Here is a 19,268-nt window from a genome sequence, read left to right as displayed (position 1 = left end):
ATAGAATGGTCCTTAAACATCAAAAGGCAAGTGGACTTTGTTAATAAAATCTGAAATCACTCTTTGTTTAAGAGTTCTTTACTCGTCACTGTATACAATCAGTTACTTCTTAGAAGGCATATAGCATTTTCACAGATAATTTCCCAAAAGCATTTACAGATTTTATGACAAGTAACATTCTGGCTTTATGTGAGAATCTCAGATTTCATACTTTCTTGCTGAGCTGATTCATAGACCCCAGCTTGCATGGAAGAATGTAAAATATTAAAGAAAAATGTTTATAAAGGATGCCCTTTTGGATCTCACAATTTTTTAATGTCCTTACAATTTTAGAGGCTTACATTTCCATTTTGGAACACTTGGTTCTGCATATATGGCAATGTTTTTTACAATTATCTAGGAGGAGGTTCTACCTATGAGGCCTTCTGCTAACCACAAAGTTGGTTTGGTGAAGGTGCTAAAGAGACACCTGAAAGCCTCGGATTGACAAACGCAGGTGATGTGGCTGCTGCCTCCCTGGACAGAGATGCACACCTGCTAAGTGAAACTGGACCAGGGCTTTCATTCACAGCAGCTTGCAGCCCAGTATATTAAGATGAGGTCATTGCAGCTTATGGTGATGTGTGGGGCTAGAAACTAGAGTGGTCGGACCTGGCAGATGGACCTGAACCCCCTGCTGAGGTCCGGCCTGACCCTCTGACAGGAGAAGGGGTGGCTGCTGTGCTGACAGTCTTGCCTCCATTGGTGCAGGAAGAGCAGGCAGCCCCAGCCTGTGCTGCTGCTGGACCACACCAACTTGGGCAAGGCAGCACAGAGCAGGTGCTTTCCCAGGTAAGAAAGGTTTAATGCCCTTCTCCTCTCTCTAAGCGGAAGTTATAAATTCCGTGTGCCCACACTGTTAATCATTTACATCTTAAACCCAGCCTGACTCTGAGACCCAGGCTGTGCAGGTCAAATGCAGCCACCTGGCAGGCTTGGATATGTCAGTGGCATGGGCTGCACCCTCAGCCACCATGACAGTGGAGCTGGGCAGCTCTTGCGTGAGGATAGCAAGGAGGGTGAAGGCAGTAATTAATTCCAGGAAAATACGCAAGAACAATGATTCACAGCTGCAACATCACACCCCAGGTGGGGCTGGCAGTGAGGAGTTGCAGCAGAAATGGTGTGGTCAACAGGACCAGGGCAGTGACCATCTTCCTGTACTTGGTACTGCTGTGGCTGCACCTGGAATCCTGTTCAGTTTTGTGGCCTTCACTGTAAGAAAGACATTGAGGTGTTGGAGTGTATCCAGAGGAGGGCAACGGAGCTGGTGAAGGGTCTGGAGCACAAATCATATGAGGAGTGGCTGAGGGAGCTGGGGGTATTTAGCCTGGAGAAAAGGCAGCTAAGGGGAGACCTTATCGCTCTCTACAACTACTTGAAAGGAAGTTGTAGCCAGGTGGGGGTCATTCTCTTTTCACAAGCAACAAGTGATAGGACAAGAGGAAATACTCTCAAACTGTTCCAGGGGAGGTTTAGATTGGATATTAGGAAAAAAGTCTTTACTGAAAGGATGGTCAAGCATTGGAACAGGGCACCCAGAGAAGTGGTGGAGTCTGCTGCTGAAGATTGCAGACTGGTTTGTTATTCCTCATTCATTTACCTTCCTCTCATGTCATACTGCTTTCTCCAGATGGCATGTTGACCAGAGCAAATGGCCACTGGGAGGTCTCACTAGCAGGCCAGTGCAGACTGGGACAGGCTCACTAGAGAGCTCATGACACTCCAGCTCCTGGAGGGTGCCCACACACAATGGGACAAAGCCTCAGCTGTCCCCCATGTGGCACTACCAGTAGTCCTGCTTCGAGCTGCAGTGAGGATTGGGAACCTCCAGCCACCTCTTGCAGACTATTTCACTGATGCTGTGAAGTCATTTGCCTGTTTTTCCCACAGCCACACTGGCTCAGTTTCCAGCTCCACCTCTAAATGTGGTACTGATGCATTCAGCCCACTCAGACAGCTCCTGGAACAAACAGGTCCTCCCAGTGCAAAATGAAGTCAAAGCATTGATGTGATTTCTGCAGATCTGAGTTGAGATGTTTTTTCTTTTTCATAAGCTGTTTTTTCTGCTCCTTGCAGTCAGGTTTATAAACTCTTTGTCATGGCATCCATTTGTCCTTACACCTATGCAAAACTTTCCAGCTGAAAACTGCTCCACTCTTGGAGATCGCATTTTAGGATAGCTGACTGCTGCATGTTATAGTGGTGACGAATCCCTATTAGATGTTAAAGGGATGACTTTGCCTTCTTACCCTCTCCATCTGATTTTGAGTAGTAATAGAGAAATCACCAGAGCAGACTGTGGGAAGAGCAGTGCATTCCTGAGCTGGGTGAAACAACTGGTTGTGTGGAATAAGTGTTTGCTTGGGATCACATAAACACTTCCAACTTGAAAGAGCCACAATTTCTAGATCCCAGTTTGTTTATATTTAACTTTGTAGATCTCGGCTTGTGTGTTCTGCTAGTCTAACTCTTGATGCTATACTGGTCTAACTAGATCCTGTCAAAGTTTGTTGTTTACATTATACAGTCGCCATGGTTTGAAAACAGGCACGTAAGTACAAATAGTGGTATATTGTAATGAAACGCCTCGTATGCAAAGGAAATGTTCATGCTGTTCACCAGGTTTGTAGAGAACAGCTCTTAGTGACACTGCAGAGCCTTGGTAACAATTACTGTCCAAGTTTGATGAAAAAAGGTGTAAATGAAGACATCCAATGTGAAAATTCACCTCAAAGGAAATTTGACAGCCCAGACGGACTAGCACGAGCAAGCTAAATCAGTATGCAGGTATAAATGTTTTTAATGTATAATGGCACTGATTTAATCCCCACGAGGAAAACCCCTTTGCTGCGCATACTTTCGTTCTTCCATCGCTGCCGTGGCTACATGACAATTATTCTAGGGACGACCCTTCTCCAGTCAGCAGGCACGGCAGGACACGCGCTCGGCGTTGTTCGCAGCCCCCCGGGACCGCGCACCAGCCGCTCTGTGTGCGGGGTTCCCGACCGAGGGGGCGGCCGGTGGGGGGGCGGCGCGGAGGCGATGTACGGGCGCGGCCTCCGCTGTTGCGGGAAGGAAGGGGCGGCGGGCGGGGCGATGCCCGCGGGGGGCACTGCCGGACCCCCGCCCCGCTCCGCCCCGCGCCAGCGCTCCGGCGCTCCCGGCCGGCCGGGCGGGCGGAGGGAGGGAGGGAGGTGCGGCGGGAGCGGAGGGAGGGACGCGGGGCGGGGCGCAGCCGGCGCGGAGAGGGGCCGCCCCCCCGCCCGCTCCGCTCCGCGCCCGCCGTCGGTGCCGGTGGAGGCGGCGGTTGCGGTGGCGGCGGCTCTCGCCGCCCCCTTCGCCCCCGGCCCCGCGTCCCCATGGCCGGGCAGGAGTGGGACTGGTTCCAGCGCGAGGAGCTCATCGGGCACATCAGCGACATCCGAGTGCAGAACCTCCAAGGTAAACCAACACCCCCGCAGAAACCCCTCCCTCTGCCCCCGCGCCGCCCCGCTCACCTGCCCCAGCTGCTGCCCGCGCCGCTCTTGCCTCCCCCGCCCGCCCCCCGGGCCGCCCTGCTCGGGCTCCCCCGGCTCCGCGGAGCGGGGGCGGCGCGGGCGCGGGGCCGGAGGAGGAGGTCGGCGGGGCCAAAGTTTCCCCCGAGTGCGGCGCCGGCCCGTCCGGCCGCGGGGAGTCCCGGCGCTGGGGCGAGCGGCGCCGGGCCCGGGGCAGGGACGGGGCGCGGGGGCTCCGCGGGCACTGGGGATGCTGCGGCGGCGGAGGCGGCTCAGCCCGTGTTCCCCTCGGGCGGCGCTGCCACCCACAGCCGCCCCCGAGCGCCGTCGGGGAGGGGGCTGCGGGCTCCAGCTCGGCTCGGGTCGCTCCCGGCCGGGGGGACCTGTCCGGCCGGGCGGTGCGGGGCTCACGGTGCCACTGTGGGTAACGGGAGCCTCGGTGCGGGGTCCCTGCGGGGCCGGGCAGAGGCGCCCTCCCGCCGCCCCGACCTGGAGATCCGGGGTCACTCGGCCGCGGTCAGGGCACGGCTCCGGGTCTGGACCAGCGCGATTTGAGCGGAAGCAGATGGCTATCAGAGGACTCTATTTAATGTATCTTCTGAAAAGCTGCTGTTGAATAAACATGGCCAGAGCTTTTGGATAAATCATCTACGAGATGCTCTTCTATTCTGCCACAGGCTTTGCAGGCGGAAGGGATGCAAATACCCAAGTCTGAAGGTAGATCGGTGTCAGCGTAGTAGTAGTTCCTCCAAAGTTATGTTTGCCCCTCACTAGGTAACTCGTCGTGATTGTCAAGAACAGCAAGAATCGATGGAAGAGGAAAAAGCAGCAGTGGTTTATGGGAGAACAATTTGTTTAATGTAACATACCAATCTTAATCTATATCTCACAAATTACTGCAATGTGTCTTTATGTTCCATAAAAATAATAGACTTAAATCAGAGATCATTATCTCTTCTTGTCTATGCATAATTATATCAAGGCACTGTCTACTGTCAGAGAAGTGCAGTTGCTGGAAATTAGTTTTGGTTTGGATTGATTATAGAAGATGTATAATTTATCAGAAGAGAGTCAAATTAGCCATTCTTTAAGCTCTGATGTTGTATTAATACCATTAGCTGCTGATGGGGTCACTCCACAGCATTTTGACCTGCATCATCCTAACCTCTGAAATTCAGATTTTGAGTACAGCAAGAGCTGTTGATTCCAGGTTGATCTCCCCTTGGATTTTGACAGTCTCTCATTACAGTGTAATTCTACATTTCTGACTCTTGGCTCAGTCTCTTTCTATTCTCTGTGTTAGCATGGCTGATCTCTTATTGCACAAAACTGTAGCAGATTTAATCATTAATTCATGGACATTTTCTGAAAAGGAATACAAAAGTAATCTGGTTTTAAAAAGAGTAATAGGTTTTTGGCTTTGCCTCTCAGTCATGTGTAGAAGAAGGAGTTAAAAGTAATTTCGCTTTCTGGAACTTAAAACTCATTTATACAGATGTACACAGCCTTATCAAAAATTCCTGTAGTCCTGTAGGAGAATGTCATCCTACAGAGCAAATTCCTTTGAATGACATTATGTTCATGAAAAAACCCTCCTGTTCCCTTCTTACCATACAAGAGAAATTCTGAGAGATATATGAGTTGCACTGCTAAATAGGGTTTTAAGAAGTTTTATGCCTCATGTGAGCTCTTACAGGGGAGAAAAAGCACTTGTTCTAAGGTGCTGCTCCAAAGCAAGTGCTAATATCTGTCACAAAATGTATAATTTGTAACACATAGTTCTCACATTATCTTCTGGAGATGAAAAACATTTTACAGATGGTGAGTCTGATACTCGTGAGAGTGTGATTTTTGTCGCTTGGGAGCTTGGTGGCAGAGCATGGTGCTTCTCTTCAGAACAGTTTCTTGTAAAATGGCAGCATATGCTCCATGTTTGTATGTAGTAATTTAACTTGCTCCTGCTTTATAATTAAAAATTCATTCCCTCCTCTCAAAACAATGCAATCCGAATCACTGCTAGTATCACTCCCTATCAGTTGCAGAATCAATAACAGCCTGGATGTGCTAAAAAGTCAAGAGTCTGGGATGAAAAACTGGGTGAACGCAATGCAGAGTTTCCGTCAGCACCGTCAGAGCTCCTGCAGGGCCCTGCTTCCCAGGACCACACGAAGGACCTCATGCAGTGAGGGTCCTTTGCTGCTGCATCTCCAGCTCCTGCAGCACTCTCTTGCATGACCAGCTATGTTTAGAGTAGGTGCTATGGAGTGGATGGTTTGTCTTATTCCAGAATGCTCCCATTCAGTGGGACATTCTGCATATGTGAGGTGCTTCCTGGTCTCTGGGGAACCCATTATATTGATATAGACCCAGGAGGAGTAAGAAGAGGATGGGAGGCAGCAGCTAAATATTTGCAATTATGAACAACACATGAAAACACTGAATATGTGTGTAGCTATGGAGACTTCTGCTGCTGATGCACAGAGCCAGACAAATGTGAGGTCTGCAAGGCAGATAGAGGCAGTACAGTCTAAGCCATCCTACCCAGCAGGATGGAAAAGCCCAAATGGTGATGACCATGAGAAAGGGTCCTGAGCAGCCTAGCTGGTGTTAAAGTTTCTGCAGGAATCATACAGCCATCTGCTGTAGTAGTTTTCCATAACCTTTCTACCTCCTTTTTTAAAAGCAAAAATTGGTCATTTCTTTTGAACAGTTCTTCATTATGCCTTAGCTAAGCTATAGAGCACTGCTGATGTATAATACTATTTGAAGATGACATATGCTGTTTCAGTCTGTTGCATCTTCCTTCTCTAGTTTGGTAGTTCCACATTCAGGAAGGATCCAAGGTGCTGGTTACTGGGAAGTGTCTGCCCTTCTGGAGATGCTTTTGCAGTGGCATGATCCCACCAAATTGAGAAGTTGTTCTAGGTGCATGTGCTGGGTGCAAAAGTAGCCTCAGGGACTGTATGTTTTGTCATGTAACTAATGGGTGAAATTATGGCCTGCGTAGGTTTTTCAGTTTTTTCACAGTGAGACTAAAACTGGCAGCAGGGGATGAAATTTACTAAATGGGCTGGACATGGGGGGGGAGGAAAGATGATTTTAAAAATGGAATTACATCTCGCTATTTGGACATAGGTGCATAATGGTGGGCTTCTATTTTCCCTTTCCATCAAGATATGAGATTTTCCATTTTATTTTTTAAATAAAGGAAGTGACAGTTCAAAACAGTTGCAGGTAACTGATGCTAAAAGCCAGGCGCATCCGTTCTCGACAGAGGTGATTTCAGAGAACAGAAGCAGAAGCAACAATCTAATGGAGAAGAGAGGAGAGGAATGTAAAGAGGGAACAAATGCCAGGTATGGTGATGCACAAACCAAGTTCCTCTCTCCAGGTCTGTTCAGTTTCTAAATGCATTCAATAAACTGATCCTCTTGTGCTCTTTGTTCTGTTTGTGCATTCTCCATAGTGAATTTCTCCACATACTGAGAGAGAAAAATGGAAAGCCTGCGCAGAATGTAGGAGCGCATCATCAAGCAGTGGAATGCTCAATAATTAATTTCCTGCCAGGAGATGGGTTTTTTTCTCTCTCTCTTTCTTTCATTACAACACCAGTGGGAACATTTTGTTACAACACAAGAATATTTTAAAATCTTCCCCATTGGAAGCTTGATTTAGGATCATCAAAAATATACTTCCTTATGTGGCAAATTGCAGTCACTAGAAAGAGGCAACATCCTCAGCAGGAATTAATCTCTTTTAGATTATATTTTGGTTGTGTGCTTTGCAATAGTCTGAATGTATGTTGAGTAGTACATATCTTTCCTTACATTCCTTGGAGTGAAATATGTGGAGATGAATAATTGTGCAGTCAGAAGTTTTGTTCACCTCTGGCAAACAAGTGTTGTTACCACCATTTAAAAATGATTATGGTTTGAATGTTCATTTTGTATATTTATAATAGAGTAGATGGGCTGAGATGGTAGAACTCTACCATTCTGCTATCAGAAGACTAGACAAGGTCCTGCTACTTGTCATTTCACTACTCACTCAGGGTTTGATCCAGAAACCACAGAAACTCCTAGATGTTTATTCCTTGATTTCTGTAGATTTAAATACTTTTCTGAGTCTCAGCCTTGCTCTGCTGAGGGGTGCCTGCCCTTCCAACATATTTGGAGGGTTACACAGGAGTGTATTGTGGTGTTGTCAGAAATAATGGGGAAAAATTGGTGACAGACTTGAAGAAATAACCTGAACAATACCAGCCCCATTGGTTCCCCATCCTTGTCGTGGTTTGTAGGTTTATGGGAAACCATAGTTTATGGGTGGATCACTTAGTCATAAACTACTGGCACTCTGATTTTGCTTGACTTCCAGTTTGGATCCCTATGATCTAGACTTTATAATCTTTGGCCAGCAGTAACTGTAGTTGACATCAATATGAATCTCAGCTTCCTTTGAGGTAACAGGTTCTGAATGAAGCCTGTGTCCTAAGAGGTAATACAAATGCTTAACTCATTCAAGTTAACTCTGGCAGTGAGAGTAACCTCCTGTCTTTGCTCTGGGGGGCTTAGGCATCTCTGATGGACTACCAAAGGCAGGTGCTATAGTCAGTCTTGAAAATGTTTCTGTCTGTATTTTTCTTTTTCATTTGTGTATGAAGTATAATTCTTATGACTTTTGCACTTAACTACAGAGAGTAATAATTTTCTTTTAATTACAAGATACAGCAGCATTCAACTTGTTTGCTGTAGCTTGACATGCTTTTAAAATACATGGAAGTTTTACAAATAGAAGGAAACTTTTTTAATGTATCCATTCTGACAAAAGTAACATGCTGTAACTGTTTGTTACTTTAACTCTTCTAAAACTTGTCACCATATTCAGCAGGATTTCATTCTACCTGTAGGCGTGCTTATTTAGTGGAGTTCTTTGTAGATTTAGATGACATTTGGAAGGATGAAATTGCCTGGAGAACATTAGGTAAAGCCCTGTACAACCAGAAAGTGATCCTATTGTATATAAAAGTGCAGTTAAATAGGCCTGAGAATTATAAGTGTGAACCCCCCCAAAAATAAAGATTCCAGAGTTAATGCTGGAAACATACTTTTTCTGCTGGAGATGGTCTTTGTAAGGGCAGCCTCATACCTGACAGTATTTGTCAACAATGTAAGGAAGACTTACCTGCTTCCGATGTAGGAACAGTAGGAACAGAAATAAAGGAGCAGTGAAAGGTAAGACAAAGTGCAGATTGCATGTTTCAGCATGCAATTTTAACAAGGTCAAACCCTAATTTCTCTAACAAATTAGAAGTCTGGGCTCCCTGTCCCCCTGAGTGGATGAAATGACACCGAATTCAAATCATGCCTGGTAGCTCCACAGTCAAATGAACTCATACACTTGTGTATTAACACTTTGTCTTAAGAGAGACTGTGTTTGGCAACTGCATGGACCTGACTCAAGGCATGGGTTGATGTGCTGTCACTTGCCAACATCACCTTCTCTGTCTTTCCTGGGTGAGCTATTGTTAAGGCATTGACCAGCCTCAGTATTACGAGAGCTGGTGACACCTCAGACCATATCACTTGCCTGAAGTTGTGGTTTAGAAATTACAGTCTTCAAAACGCTGTGTTAAAACTAGTGAAGATTTAAAAATATAACGTACTTTTCATAATTCTCCTGCTTGTTTTTTCTTTTGTCCACTTGACTTGGACAGAAATTCAAGCAATTTTCTTTCTCCTAAAGACAATTTCAAGGTTATGCCACTTGCCTCCTGAAGTGTATGTAGCATCTATTTTGAAAATATTACAGAGGGATGACTTGATTTTCAATTTTAAAGAGAAACTTCTGTTGGACTAGAAGAAGCAACCTTGGGCATTTTGGCTTGTCAGTGTCCATTTAAACATTTATGTCCTAAGCTGTTTAAACTTTCAGTTGTTTCAGAATGATTCTTAAGGGCAAATGTCTAAAGGGAAAGAACCAAATATCTGTCTTGTCATGCAGAAGTCAAAAAGATTTCAAAAATGTATTCAGGAATAGAAATTATCAGATAAACAGCGGGATTTTTGTCATTGCTGGGGTGGTGAAGGGCATCACAGCACCTTTTAAGAAGTAAGTGTCATTTTCTACGTCTCTGTACCTGCTATTCTATTTTTATATCTCCCCAACCAGTTAAATACAGGGACTGTAGGTGGAGGATTGCAGGATGGATTTTACTTCATTATAATTGCTGCATATTTCTGTGCAAACAGCTGAGCTGTGTTTTAGCTGTAGTTCGAGGCTTCATAGCCATGAACACAAGTTCAAATTGGCATCTTCTAAGGATGCTCATAATAGCAGTAGTCTGGATGTCTCCAGAGTGAATGCCTGTGCACCTGTAAGCTGCAGGCAGAGGATTTCTTTATAAAACCAGAAATCCCACTGAATCTGAGTAGATGTTATCAAAAACATTTAAAAGATAATTCTAATCTCTGTGTCCATTACTTAATTCAATGGCATGATTCAAGACATTGAAGTAGTGTAATACTTTGAAGGATTCTGTTAATTACTTTCTACGAACTAATTTCAGACATAAATTAGAACATATTTTATGTTGTAGTATCTTGAAAGTTACTCCAGAAATAGGTCAATATAATTCAGAACCAGTGTATCTGTGAAAAATGAGTTACCTTGTTTTTATACTTTTAATGTTGGCATCTTCTACTGTTGGTAGTCAGAAATGAGACCTGTCTAGGCTGGTGTTGATTTGCTTCATTATGTTTTTTTCTCTTTTGGTAGTATAATTGGTAGTATAATTCCAGTTGTTTACAAAATAAATGCTCATTAAATATGTGTCACAGGGTTAATTTTAAATACAAACATTTATATTCCAGTCCTTGCTGTATTTAGTGCATGTATCCCCTTGGATCTTCATCCTATCATTGTTAAGACTGGGGATAAATGCATTTTGTAATGTCCCAAGCTGGCCAAAGAAGTCTCTGCTCTTGTGCAGTGTCCATTACCAGGAAATGCATCTGTTTAGATGCTCCGTGTGTCTGAGTACATTCAGAGCCCTGCTAAGGTCAGAGATGCTCTACCATACCCATGAAATATCCCAGCTAGATCAGCTACTGTCACCAGCTACATTTTTATTCATCCAGCCTTTTTTTCCATATGTTTTCTTCAAGAAACGCACATAACAGTGCACTAAACCCTTCAGTGGTCAGTTGGCCCTGTGTTGTTCATATGTTGTGAGAGCCATATCACAGCCTGAACTGTCCATTTCACAGGACGCCAGCTGAAGCTCTGAATTGCAGCCAAAGCAGAGGGAGCGTTTACGTGCATGAGCTGTCTTTCTGTTGTGCACTAATGGTCAGATAGAAGTCCTTTGCCATTTTGTTTCAGTCTTTGCAATGAACCCCCTAATGTATATCAATAGGTGTTTGGTATATGCCGTCAATGTAGTTCATAACTAAAGGCTGATTATGCTTTTCTTGGCTCAGTGAAAAATGGGAAGGGCAAGAGAGACCTGGCTCTTTGACAAATGAAAGCAATGCCAACAAAGATAACTGTTAAAAACTGATCCTTCATATGACTGCTTCTGGACACGTGACTAAAGTTTTCTGACTCTTACTGATGTTCACAATAAACATGAACTACAGTTATAACTTAATAAAGATAAGGTATTTATAAATAATGTAGTATGAATTGTCCACTTCAGACTTACTGTCTTGGATATAAGGAAAGAAATATAAATCTGTCTGGGCTTTTTGCCCAGGGAGAGTAACAAGGCAAACAGAAGTAGGCACATGGGGAAAAGCATGGTCCTCAGAAGCCTAGGGAGGGACTGTGGCCAGTACCTTCATGTCATACTTGAACTTGATGAGTGAGAAAAATCCTGTCCAAAAGAGAAGATGACCTTTTAGATATAAAATTCCCATTGACTCCCTCTTTTTACAAGGTACTCTGTAGGCCTGTTTCTGGTACAAAACCTGAGTGATTCCAAGAGTAACTGTAGAGCAACTTTCAGAGTAGCTGGGAAGCATTTGGTCTCTCTCCTTGTTCTCAGGTTCTGGGCTCAGTAGGGGACTTCCTGATGATTAATGCCACTGAACAACATTTAGTTCCTGTTGCTGTCATTTTTTCTATCCTTTTTTTTTTTTTTTTTAAAGATCTCTGTGAACACAGGACAAGGAGTGATTTGAAGTTTTAGGGACTCTTGCAAGACTTTCTGTTTCTGCCTGTTACGAAGAAAAAAGTCGTTAAAGGACCTAATGTTGGTCAAAAGAACTTGTGTTCAGTCTTCTTCCAGAAGTTCATTTGGCTAGAGTATGAATTTTTACTGCCTAATCTGCATTTCTTCTTGTGAAGGTAGACAGTCTTTTTGATGTATTCAATGTTGGCCTTTCAAAACTTTAAAACATTATGTGTTTATCAGAAGGATCAAAGGAGATAGGAGTTTTAATTGTCTTCAACAACTGTGTATATGAAGAGGAAGCACCATGTTTTGGTTTCTAGTACAGTTAAGGACACTATAAAATGCTTTGTCTAAGCTGCAGCTGACAGTATCACTCATCATGAGTTTATTTTAATTTAAGAATTTGGAGGTTGCACCAGTGTGACCCCTCTGAAGTGAGGAAGCAGTTGTGACCCTGGCGACAGTAGCCCATTTCTGCAGGAGGACGGTGCATTTTTCCTGTCCAGTCCCAGGCATAACTGAGAGGGGCCGTCCTCAGGTGCTGAGAGATCTCGATGTAGCTGGGGAGGTTTGGAAAGCTGAAACCCATCTGTCACAAAACTGTTTGGAAACTAATTCATGCAGCAAGTTACATTCAGATTTTGTTTCAACTGGTCTGATCTTAGTACCTTTCAAGTATGTGACAGCCTTTAGTTTTGGGGAAGGTCTAGGCATTATTTCATTGCCTATCCCACGGATGGCTCTGGAGCAATTTTTTTTTCATGCAGGATCTCGTTTTTTTTCATGCATATTGAGTCCTTTGCTTTTATGCTGAGACTGATTACGAAAGCCAGTTGCAGAAGTGCTCTGAATGCCTACAGAAAGCTCTGAATGAGACCCCCATGTTGCGTCACTCAAGCCAGTAAACAGTTTTGTCATTTAGGCACTTAATTGCAAACTCAATGTTCACTTGACCTCTTGTATTCTCGTTTCACTAATGAACCAAAGCTTAGGAAGAGTGACTGACTTCAGAGCTGCAGCAGTTTGGGCTCTTTGAGCCAAAGTTTCCATTCATTTAATTTATCATACTAATGATCAGTTTTGGAGCCTAAACACAGGAGCTGCATGGAAAATACGGCGTAATGTGCTAATGTGATGTCCACGTGACAAAAGGATTGGCGTGGGCTGCCCACTTCTTCTTGGCTTTCTGGTCCTGCTACACATGTGTGTTCTTGCACGCAGCATCCTTGCAGAGGAATGAAGGGGCTGTTATGGATGTGGAAGTAGAATTTAGTAACTGTGATTTTACAGAGAGGGTCCAAACTTGAGTTCTGGTACTCACATAATATGGATGCCCATAGGTTTTCTTCCCCACTGCTTTGCATTTGTCTTGACTAAAATTGAAATGTGTTCTTAATGCAGGGATTTATTTCTATTCTTTTAGTGTTTGAGTGTCTCTTGGTTTTGATGTATTTCTCTAGATGACACCCTTATGTTAGACTTGAGGATCAAAGACACATGAAAGCCAGAGGATTTATTTCAAAAGTCATCCAGACAGCCTAATAACATGCTCCTTCATGTGTGAACATGGAAAGTTTTGGTGAAGCAGGCCTTGAACCTTGGTATTCTCTTTTCAGGGTGACCATTGTAACTACCTGACCAAATTCCTCTCTTCACACCTTCTTCTTCTCTCCTTCACTATGTGACAGCAAAAGTTAACAATATCCTCTAATAATTCATGTAAACTATAATATACATGGATACTGCCTTCTCTGCAGTAAACCTTTACAACTTGATAATTACCATGAAGCTACAGACCCATTTTTCATCCCTACATGTGTTGCTCCCATGTTTGGTTGCAGATGGTTTCCTTCTGGGTTTGCACGCACTTGTTGGGGTTCTCTCCAGTACACACCAGTTAGTGGGAATCTGCAATCAGATTTAATTTAGGCTTCACTTAGAATGCAAGAACAAAATGTTTGTAGAGTGAAATAAAGCTGCTTTCTTCCACTTTTCCCTGTTTGTGAAGATGTATTTTTTACGTCTCATGTTGATCATCTTTATGAGTTGCTAGTTATCATCTTCAGGTAGAACTTCTTTTTTTCCTTCAAGTGTTTTGGAATTACCTCAGTCAAGATCCAAATTAGCTGTGCGTGCTCTGCCTCTTCTTACTATGCTTTCAGTTCTCTGAGTTTGTTCCAGGAGTTTTGTTTGCTTTGTTTTGAGTATGTGTTGCTAGAAAGAAGATAAAGTGAAGCTGGGGAAGGAAGAAAACTTGCTGCTAGATGCTGGAAGAGGGTAATTAATGATGAACATCTCCAGGAACTATAATTTGTTTTCTTTGAGGAATGTATGCTAATAAAAGCTTTCCACTTGCATGCATAAATGAATCAGATTAAATTTTATCCCAGCATGAACTTGCTGTCAATTCATGCTCTTCAGTTCAGGTCTCAGAATCATCCAAATGTTATTTTACGAGACCAGTGCTATATCTACTGTCCTGAAACCCTGTCTGCCTTATGCATGAGTCTGAAAAAGCTTGGTGGGGTAGAGAGGAAGACTGAGGGATAGCTTGCTTACGGCATGGATGAGACATTTATCTTGTGTGAATGTAGAGAAATATCTACCTAAAGATGTCTGCGTGCCCTGGATTATTATAGTAATATGTTCTGCAAGAGAGGAAGTCATAGAGTTAAACAAATTTAGAAATAGGACAGCAATCAGATTCTTGTTTTTCTTAGTGCAAAGGTCATAGAGGAATGAGGCAATTAATTGCCTAACCTTGAAATGTGGTTTGTAATGGAAGCTCTGCAATATCTGAAAGCGTAAGCGGCTTTGACTTCAAGCCAGTTGAAGCTGGTGTCTTGTGGAGTTATAGCTTGATAAATAAGCCATTCTGACCTGCTCCTGGAAGATTTTGTTTCTTCTTTGTTCTCTATTCCCAGTTTCTCAAGCTCTTTGGTATTTGTCTGGTGATCATCTAGGCTTGGCTTCATGGCATGAGCAGAGGAAAAGCATTACCATTTAGTCCCATGATTCTTAGACATGAGTTACTAATACTAAAAGGAATGAATAAATGACAGGTGCTTTGCTGAGCATTTTCCCATCACTTTCTCAATCTTTCCTCCTACCAGAGCATGGGAAATGTTGAGGCCTGGTAACTCCTGAAATAGCCTCGAGTCTTCCCTGGGCAGGTCCTCCACACTGCACACGGGCGCTGGCTTGCGATCAGCATGTGCGTAGGAGCTGATCCATCGCTTAAGGCTTCTTTGGGAACCCCAAAGAACAATAATATCCTGTTGACTAGGATTTTACTATTTATATCCATCGGCTGAGCAGCCACCTCCTCTGCCTGCTCCCTAGTTACCAGTCTGTAAATCTCTCTTTGGACCACGTTGCCTACTTCATGGTTGACAACATCATTTTTAATTTCAAGGTGAATTTGTTTGAGACACATAGAAGACCAAGTGCATGGATGAAGAAAGACATCAGCTTTTCTTGTTTTGTTAACCTGTTTGTTTTTTGGACATCAGACAAAGAGACTGGCAGGAAGCTAACCTAAAAACAGTGCATATCATTAGAAAGCAGTACAATACAATGAGGAAAACAATTAGATCCCTTATAGATATGTTTGTGGAGAGGTGCTGACATAAACCTGTCAAATTAAAGACTGAATCCTGCCACCCACATACTCTCCCAGGAGTTTATTCCTTTCTTATTTTTCTACCCACCTTTTTTCTGCAGCAGATTTTCAGTCTTCTTGAGTAGAAAAGGTGTCATCTTCTTCCAGAAAAACCCTTCCATGGCTTTGAAACATAGGGAAAAACACGTCAAATTTATCCTGGTACTTTCTAGGCTTCTTTTTTAAATGTGAGCCTTTTAAGAGAGGCTATACAATTTACTTCATAGAGAAAAAATACAGTCAAACCTGTGTGAGTCTGCTAGAATGAAGTGAAAAGAAAGCAATTATTTCACTGCGAGCTTTTATGAAGATTTTTGAGGCTCCTATCAGAAAATAAAGTGTCTTAATAATGGAACTTATTAATAAAGCCCAATTGCTTTTGCTCCAATATGGATAAACCCATCATGGGGGAAGTAGGTTAAACCTGGTCTGAGTCAGAAGTCGTCATTGCTCTTGGTTGGTGCTAATTTTAATTGTATGAACATGGAGTTCTGTGATTTTGCTTTGGTGCCACTGTGCATGTCCAGAGACCTGATCTTTTCTGAAGACCTTGCCAGTCTATCTACCAGGGAAGCACCCTGGCTTCCTGGTTCCTGGTTCCTTCTTCTCTGCTTTTTGTGAATGTGGTGACTCTGCCCAGCTCCCCTCTCCTGTGCTATCACTCCCCAGCTCTGCCTTTTGAGACTTTCTGGTGTGTGTGCATCCTTCTTGTTAAAGTACTGCAAACGAAATGGGGCGTGTTCAGCAGTTAAACATGAACTAGGAATACTCAGAAAACCCAGGATATTTTCTGAAATCATTTTTTAATTATAGTGAAAGCTTTGTGCTTATAGAAAGTTTGGAGTATTTTTGGTACCATCTGGACACCTAAAGCTTGAACAACAAATCACTTCTGACATAATGACGAAAGTGTATAATACTGTGTTCTTCTAACCCATGTCTCATTAATGTGGAAGCACATGGATTTTCCTGAAAAATGTGGATTCACCATCTGTGCTAGTATTCTTTGTATGAAGTGAAAGACTGCCCTTTGTGTTGTGATTGCAATGGACCCATTCTGCTTTTGCTGCCTTCTCTCTTGGACCAAATGGGTAGGCCACAGAACAAAATAAACCTACACCAAACAGTACTTATTGCTGATACTTATTTACCTTACATCCAATGTGGGAGCTATCAAAATTTATTAAAGGTGGAACTCACAAGATTAAGTGACATTTTTCTGATATTCCCACTTCTCCATACTTTGACATTCATTTGCTTATTTGGGTTGTGAACCGCTGGTCTTGGGGAAACTGTGAATTCCTTGTATGCCCCTTGTAGATGTCCAAACCTAAATCGGGGAGTGTGTAAAGGATGGTAACATTAAGAGTTAAAATGTTATGGGCAGATTTAAAATGGTGTAGGTGAGTGTTGCCCGTTGAATGTGTTGCAGCTTGGTTTGAGATATCAACTTTCAAAGTAACTTAGAGGTTATTCACCTTCAGAACTAGGCATTGGCATTATGGGTCTGATCTAAGTGTGGGGATCCCCAGCTTCACTGTACTTCTCCACTGACATTTGAACTGCTCTTTAAATTTTCCTGCCTTAATTGTGGCTCCTTTCATATTTACAGAATAATATTTAAGATTCTTATATAGAAGGTGTTGCAAAGCAGTATGTCTTTTCACCATAGTGTAATTTGAAGTATCACAAAAAAGATGTTTTATATGCGCTGAAACTGTATTCCACTGTCATATGTTTGATAGCTTCAGTCATACAAGCTGGTACTGATGGTTTCCAGATGAAACCCATCAAACCCAGGGATCTTTAACCATCTTACTTTTTCTTCATCTCTCTCAAATCCTTCTACTTTTTCATATTCTAGACCCCGAGAAACATATTTAAGTAACTAAATAAGTATATTAGCAGTAAAATTTAATCTGCTTCAGTAAGTTCCTCGATGTAGTATGACCAAGCACCGTACAATTAAAGGACAGACTCTGTTTTCCTGCACTTTCAGTAGTTTTACTGTTGAAACCTCATGGGGATGAGCTGCTTTATGGAAGATATTGATCTGCATTTTATTAAAGAGTTTTTATGGTAATTTTTATACATCAGTAAATAATACCAAAGGGGAAGGAAAGGGCTTTAAAAGATATTTTTTCTGATGTGTTGTGAACAGGATTCAGTATCAGTTGAGGGGATAGACTTCTCGTAGCCAGGTGAAGATAGTAAAAATAGGATAGCAAGAAGACAACTGCTCTGAAGGGGCTGGAGCTGGACAAGCTGGTGGAGCAGGAAGGTGCCTGATCCCCATGCTTTGGAGACAGGTCCATCTATCTTCAGACACAGTGAATGACTCTAACTGGATTCAGTAACAAATTGGAAAGAGCAATAGCAAAGCCTTTCTTGGGTCCTTGAGGCTAAATTCTGGTGAGGTTTTGCGAAGTTAAAAGAGCAGGGGCTGGTGGTGGTCGGCAGGATATTACCAGAGAATGGGCTGGAATAGCGTTTGCTGAAATGAATGTGAATAGCAGAGACTTGAACATGCTGGAAGATAAAATCCTATGATTTTGCCTCCTGGGATGAGAAAATCCAAAGCTGTTCACTGGGGACATGGAGGAGGAGGTAGTTACAACAAAGGAAGCTAAGAGATTTTGATGCTTTGTTCACGGCTTAGATCCACCAATCATGCACATGTGCAACCCTCAGTAATTATAAGCTGTTAGGCTTGCCTTCATCCTCCCTACTTGTCATATGAATTTCTTTGCCTGCAACTGGGATTTGATCTTGCACCCACTGAATTTTTTGCCACTGAGCTCAGTGTGGCTAAATCTGGCTACTGCAGTGGAGGAGCTGCTCATCTGCCTGTCTCACATGCACAGAGTTGCATGCTAAGGCTCTGAGCACACAGTGAGGGTCCTCCAGGGGCTACAGTATTGCTGCAGTCAGTTTATATAAATTATATCTGCCTGCAGTCCAAAACCCTGAATACACAGAACTGCAAACCAGAATTAGATCTAGATCCTTGGATCACCCATGCACTTGTCCTTGGTTGGCATGTTGTCAGGTGAGCCAGCAGCACATCTTGCGAGAGGGGTGATGTGGAAGCCCCTGGGTGGACGTTGTAACAGCTCTATGGGTTCATTTGCCTAGGTGTAGGAGTCTTTGTTATGACTTCTGGCCTACTTCGCAGCAAAGAAATTAGCAAGTCCGAAAGGTCTTGCCGCAAGGCTTTCACAAGCCATGAATTATACATTTAATTCTGTATCCTGCCTTTCCTTTCTCTTATATGCTCTTTCAGATCATGTAATGTCTTATTTTCCCCTCACATGAAATCTGACAGCCTGGTGCCCAGAGCAGGGGCACAGGAAAGCCTTTTTGTCATCTATTCCCAACATACAACTTCTTCGTCTGTTTGTTTGTTTTTTTCAGGTGGTGTTTATGAAAGAAAATCCTTGTTGCAGACAATAATATCTTTAGGCTATTCAGTGCCTTGCCTTCTGAGAGCTCTGATAGCAAGACCAATCTGCTGGGCATTCAGCAGCAACAGCTGCTGCCTGCCTGACACCATTAAAACACAGATTTAGTATTTATTTACAGTACCATGGAGCCATGAACCTGCCACTTGGGTATGGTGTAGCTAAGGAATAACGTAGCCTCAAAAGTTACTTGTAAATTAACTTTCCTGAAAGTCGATTAACTAAACCACTCTGGATGCTGGTGTAAGTGTTCCTCTGCAGAATGAAGGTGGCTCTGTCTCAGCTGTTCATAGTTAAATGTAAACTGAACTAAGGATACTTTTTTCCTCTGCTGCTGTTTTACTTGAGACAAGGTGTTAGTGGTGTGGGTCTGTTACTACATGCTTGAAGTCGACCCAAGTCCTGGCAGTGGAGGTGGATGCACAGAAAGCAGTGAG

General features: G+C 43.2%; 1 protein-coding gene across 1 annotated transcript in view; it reads left to right on the top strand.

Moving 5' to 3' along the window:
• The first annotated feature begins 3,330 nt into the window (after positions 1-3,330).
• The window catches only part of CLMN (calmin), a 69,460-nt gene continuing 53,522 nt past the window's right edge, over positions 3,331-19,268 (top strand). The window contains exon 1 of the mRNA XM_027673909.1: positions 3,331-3,483. Within this exon, the coding sequence (XP_027529710.1) occupies positions 3,402-3,483 (82 nt within the window). The 5' untranslated portion in view covers positions 3,331-3,401. The remainder of the gene's footprint in view (positions 3,484-19,268) is intronic.

The sequence above is a fragment of the Neopelma chrysocephalum genome, unplaced genomic scaffold (genome assembly GCF_003984885.1).
Source record: "Neopelma chrysocephalum unplaced genomic scaffold, ASM398488v2 Primary Assembly neopelma1_24, whole genome shotgun sequence".
Lineage (NCBI taxonomy): Eukaryota > Metazoa > Chordata > Aves > Passeriformes > Pipridae > Neopelma > Neopelma chrysocephalum.
Note: the sequence above shows the minus strand (reverse complement) of the source record. Positions and strands in the feature narration are given on the sequence as shown.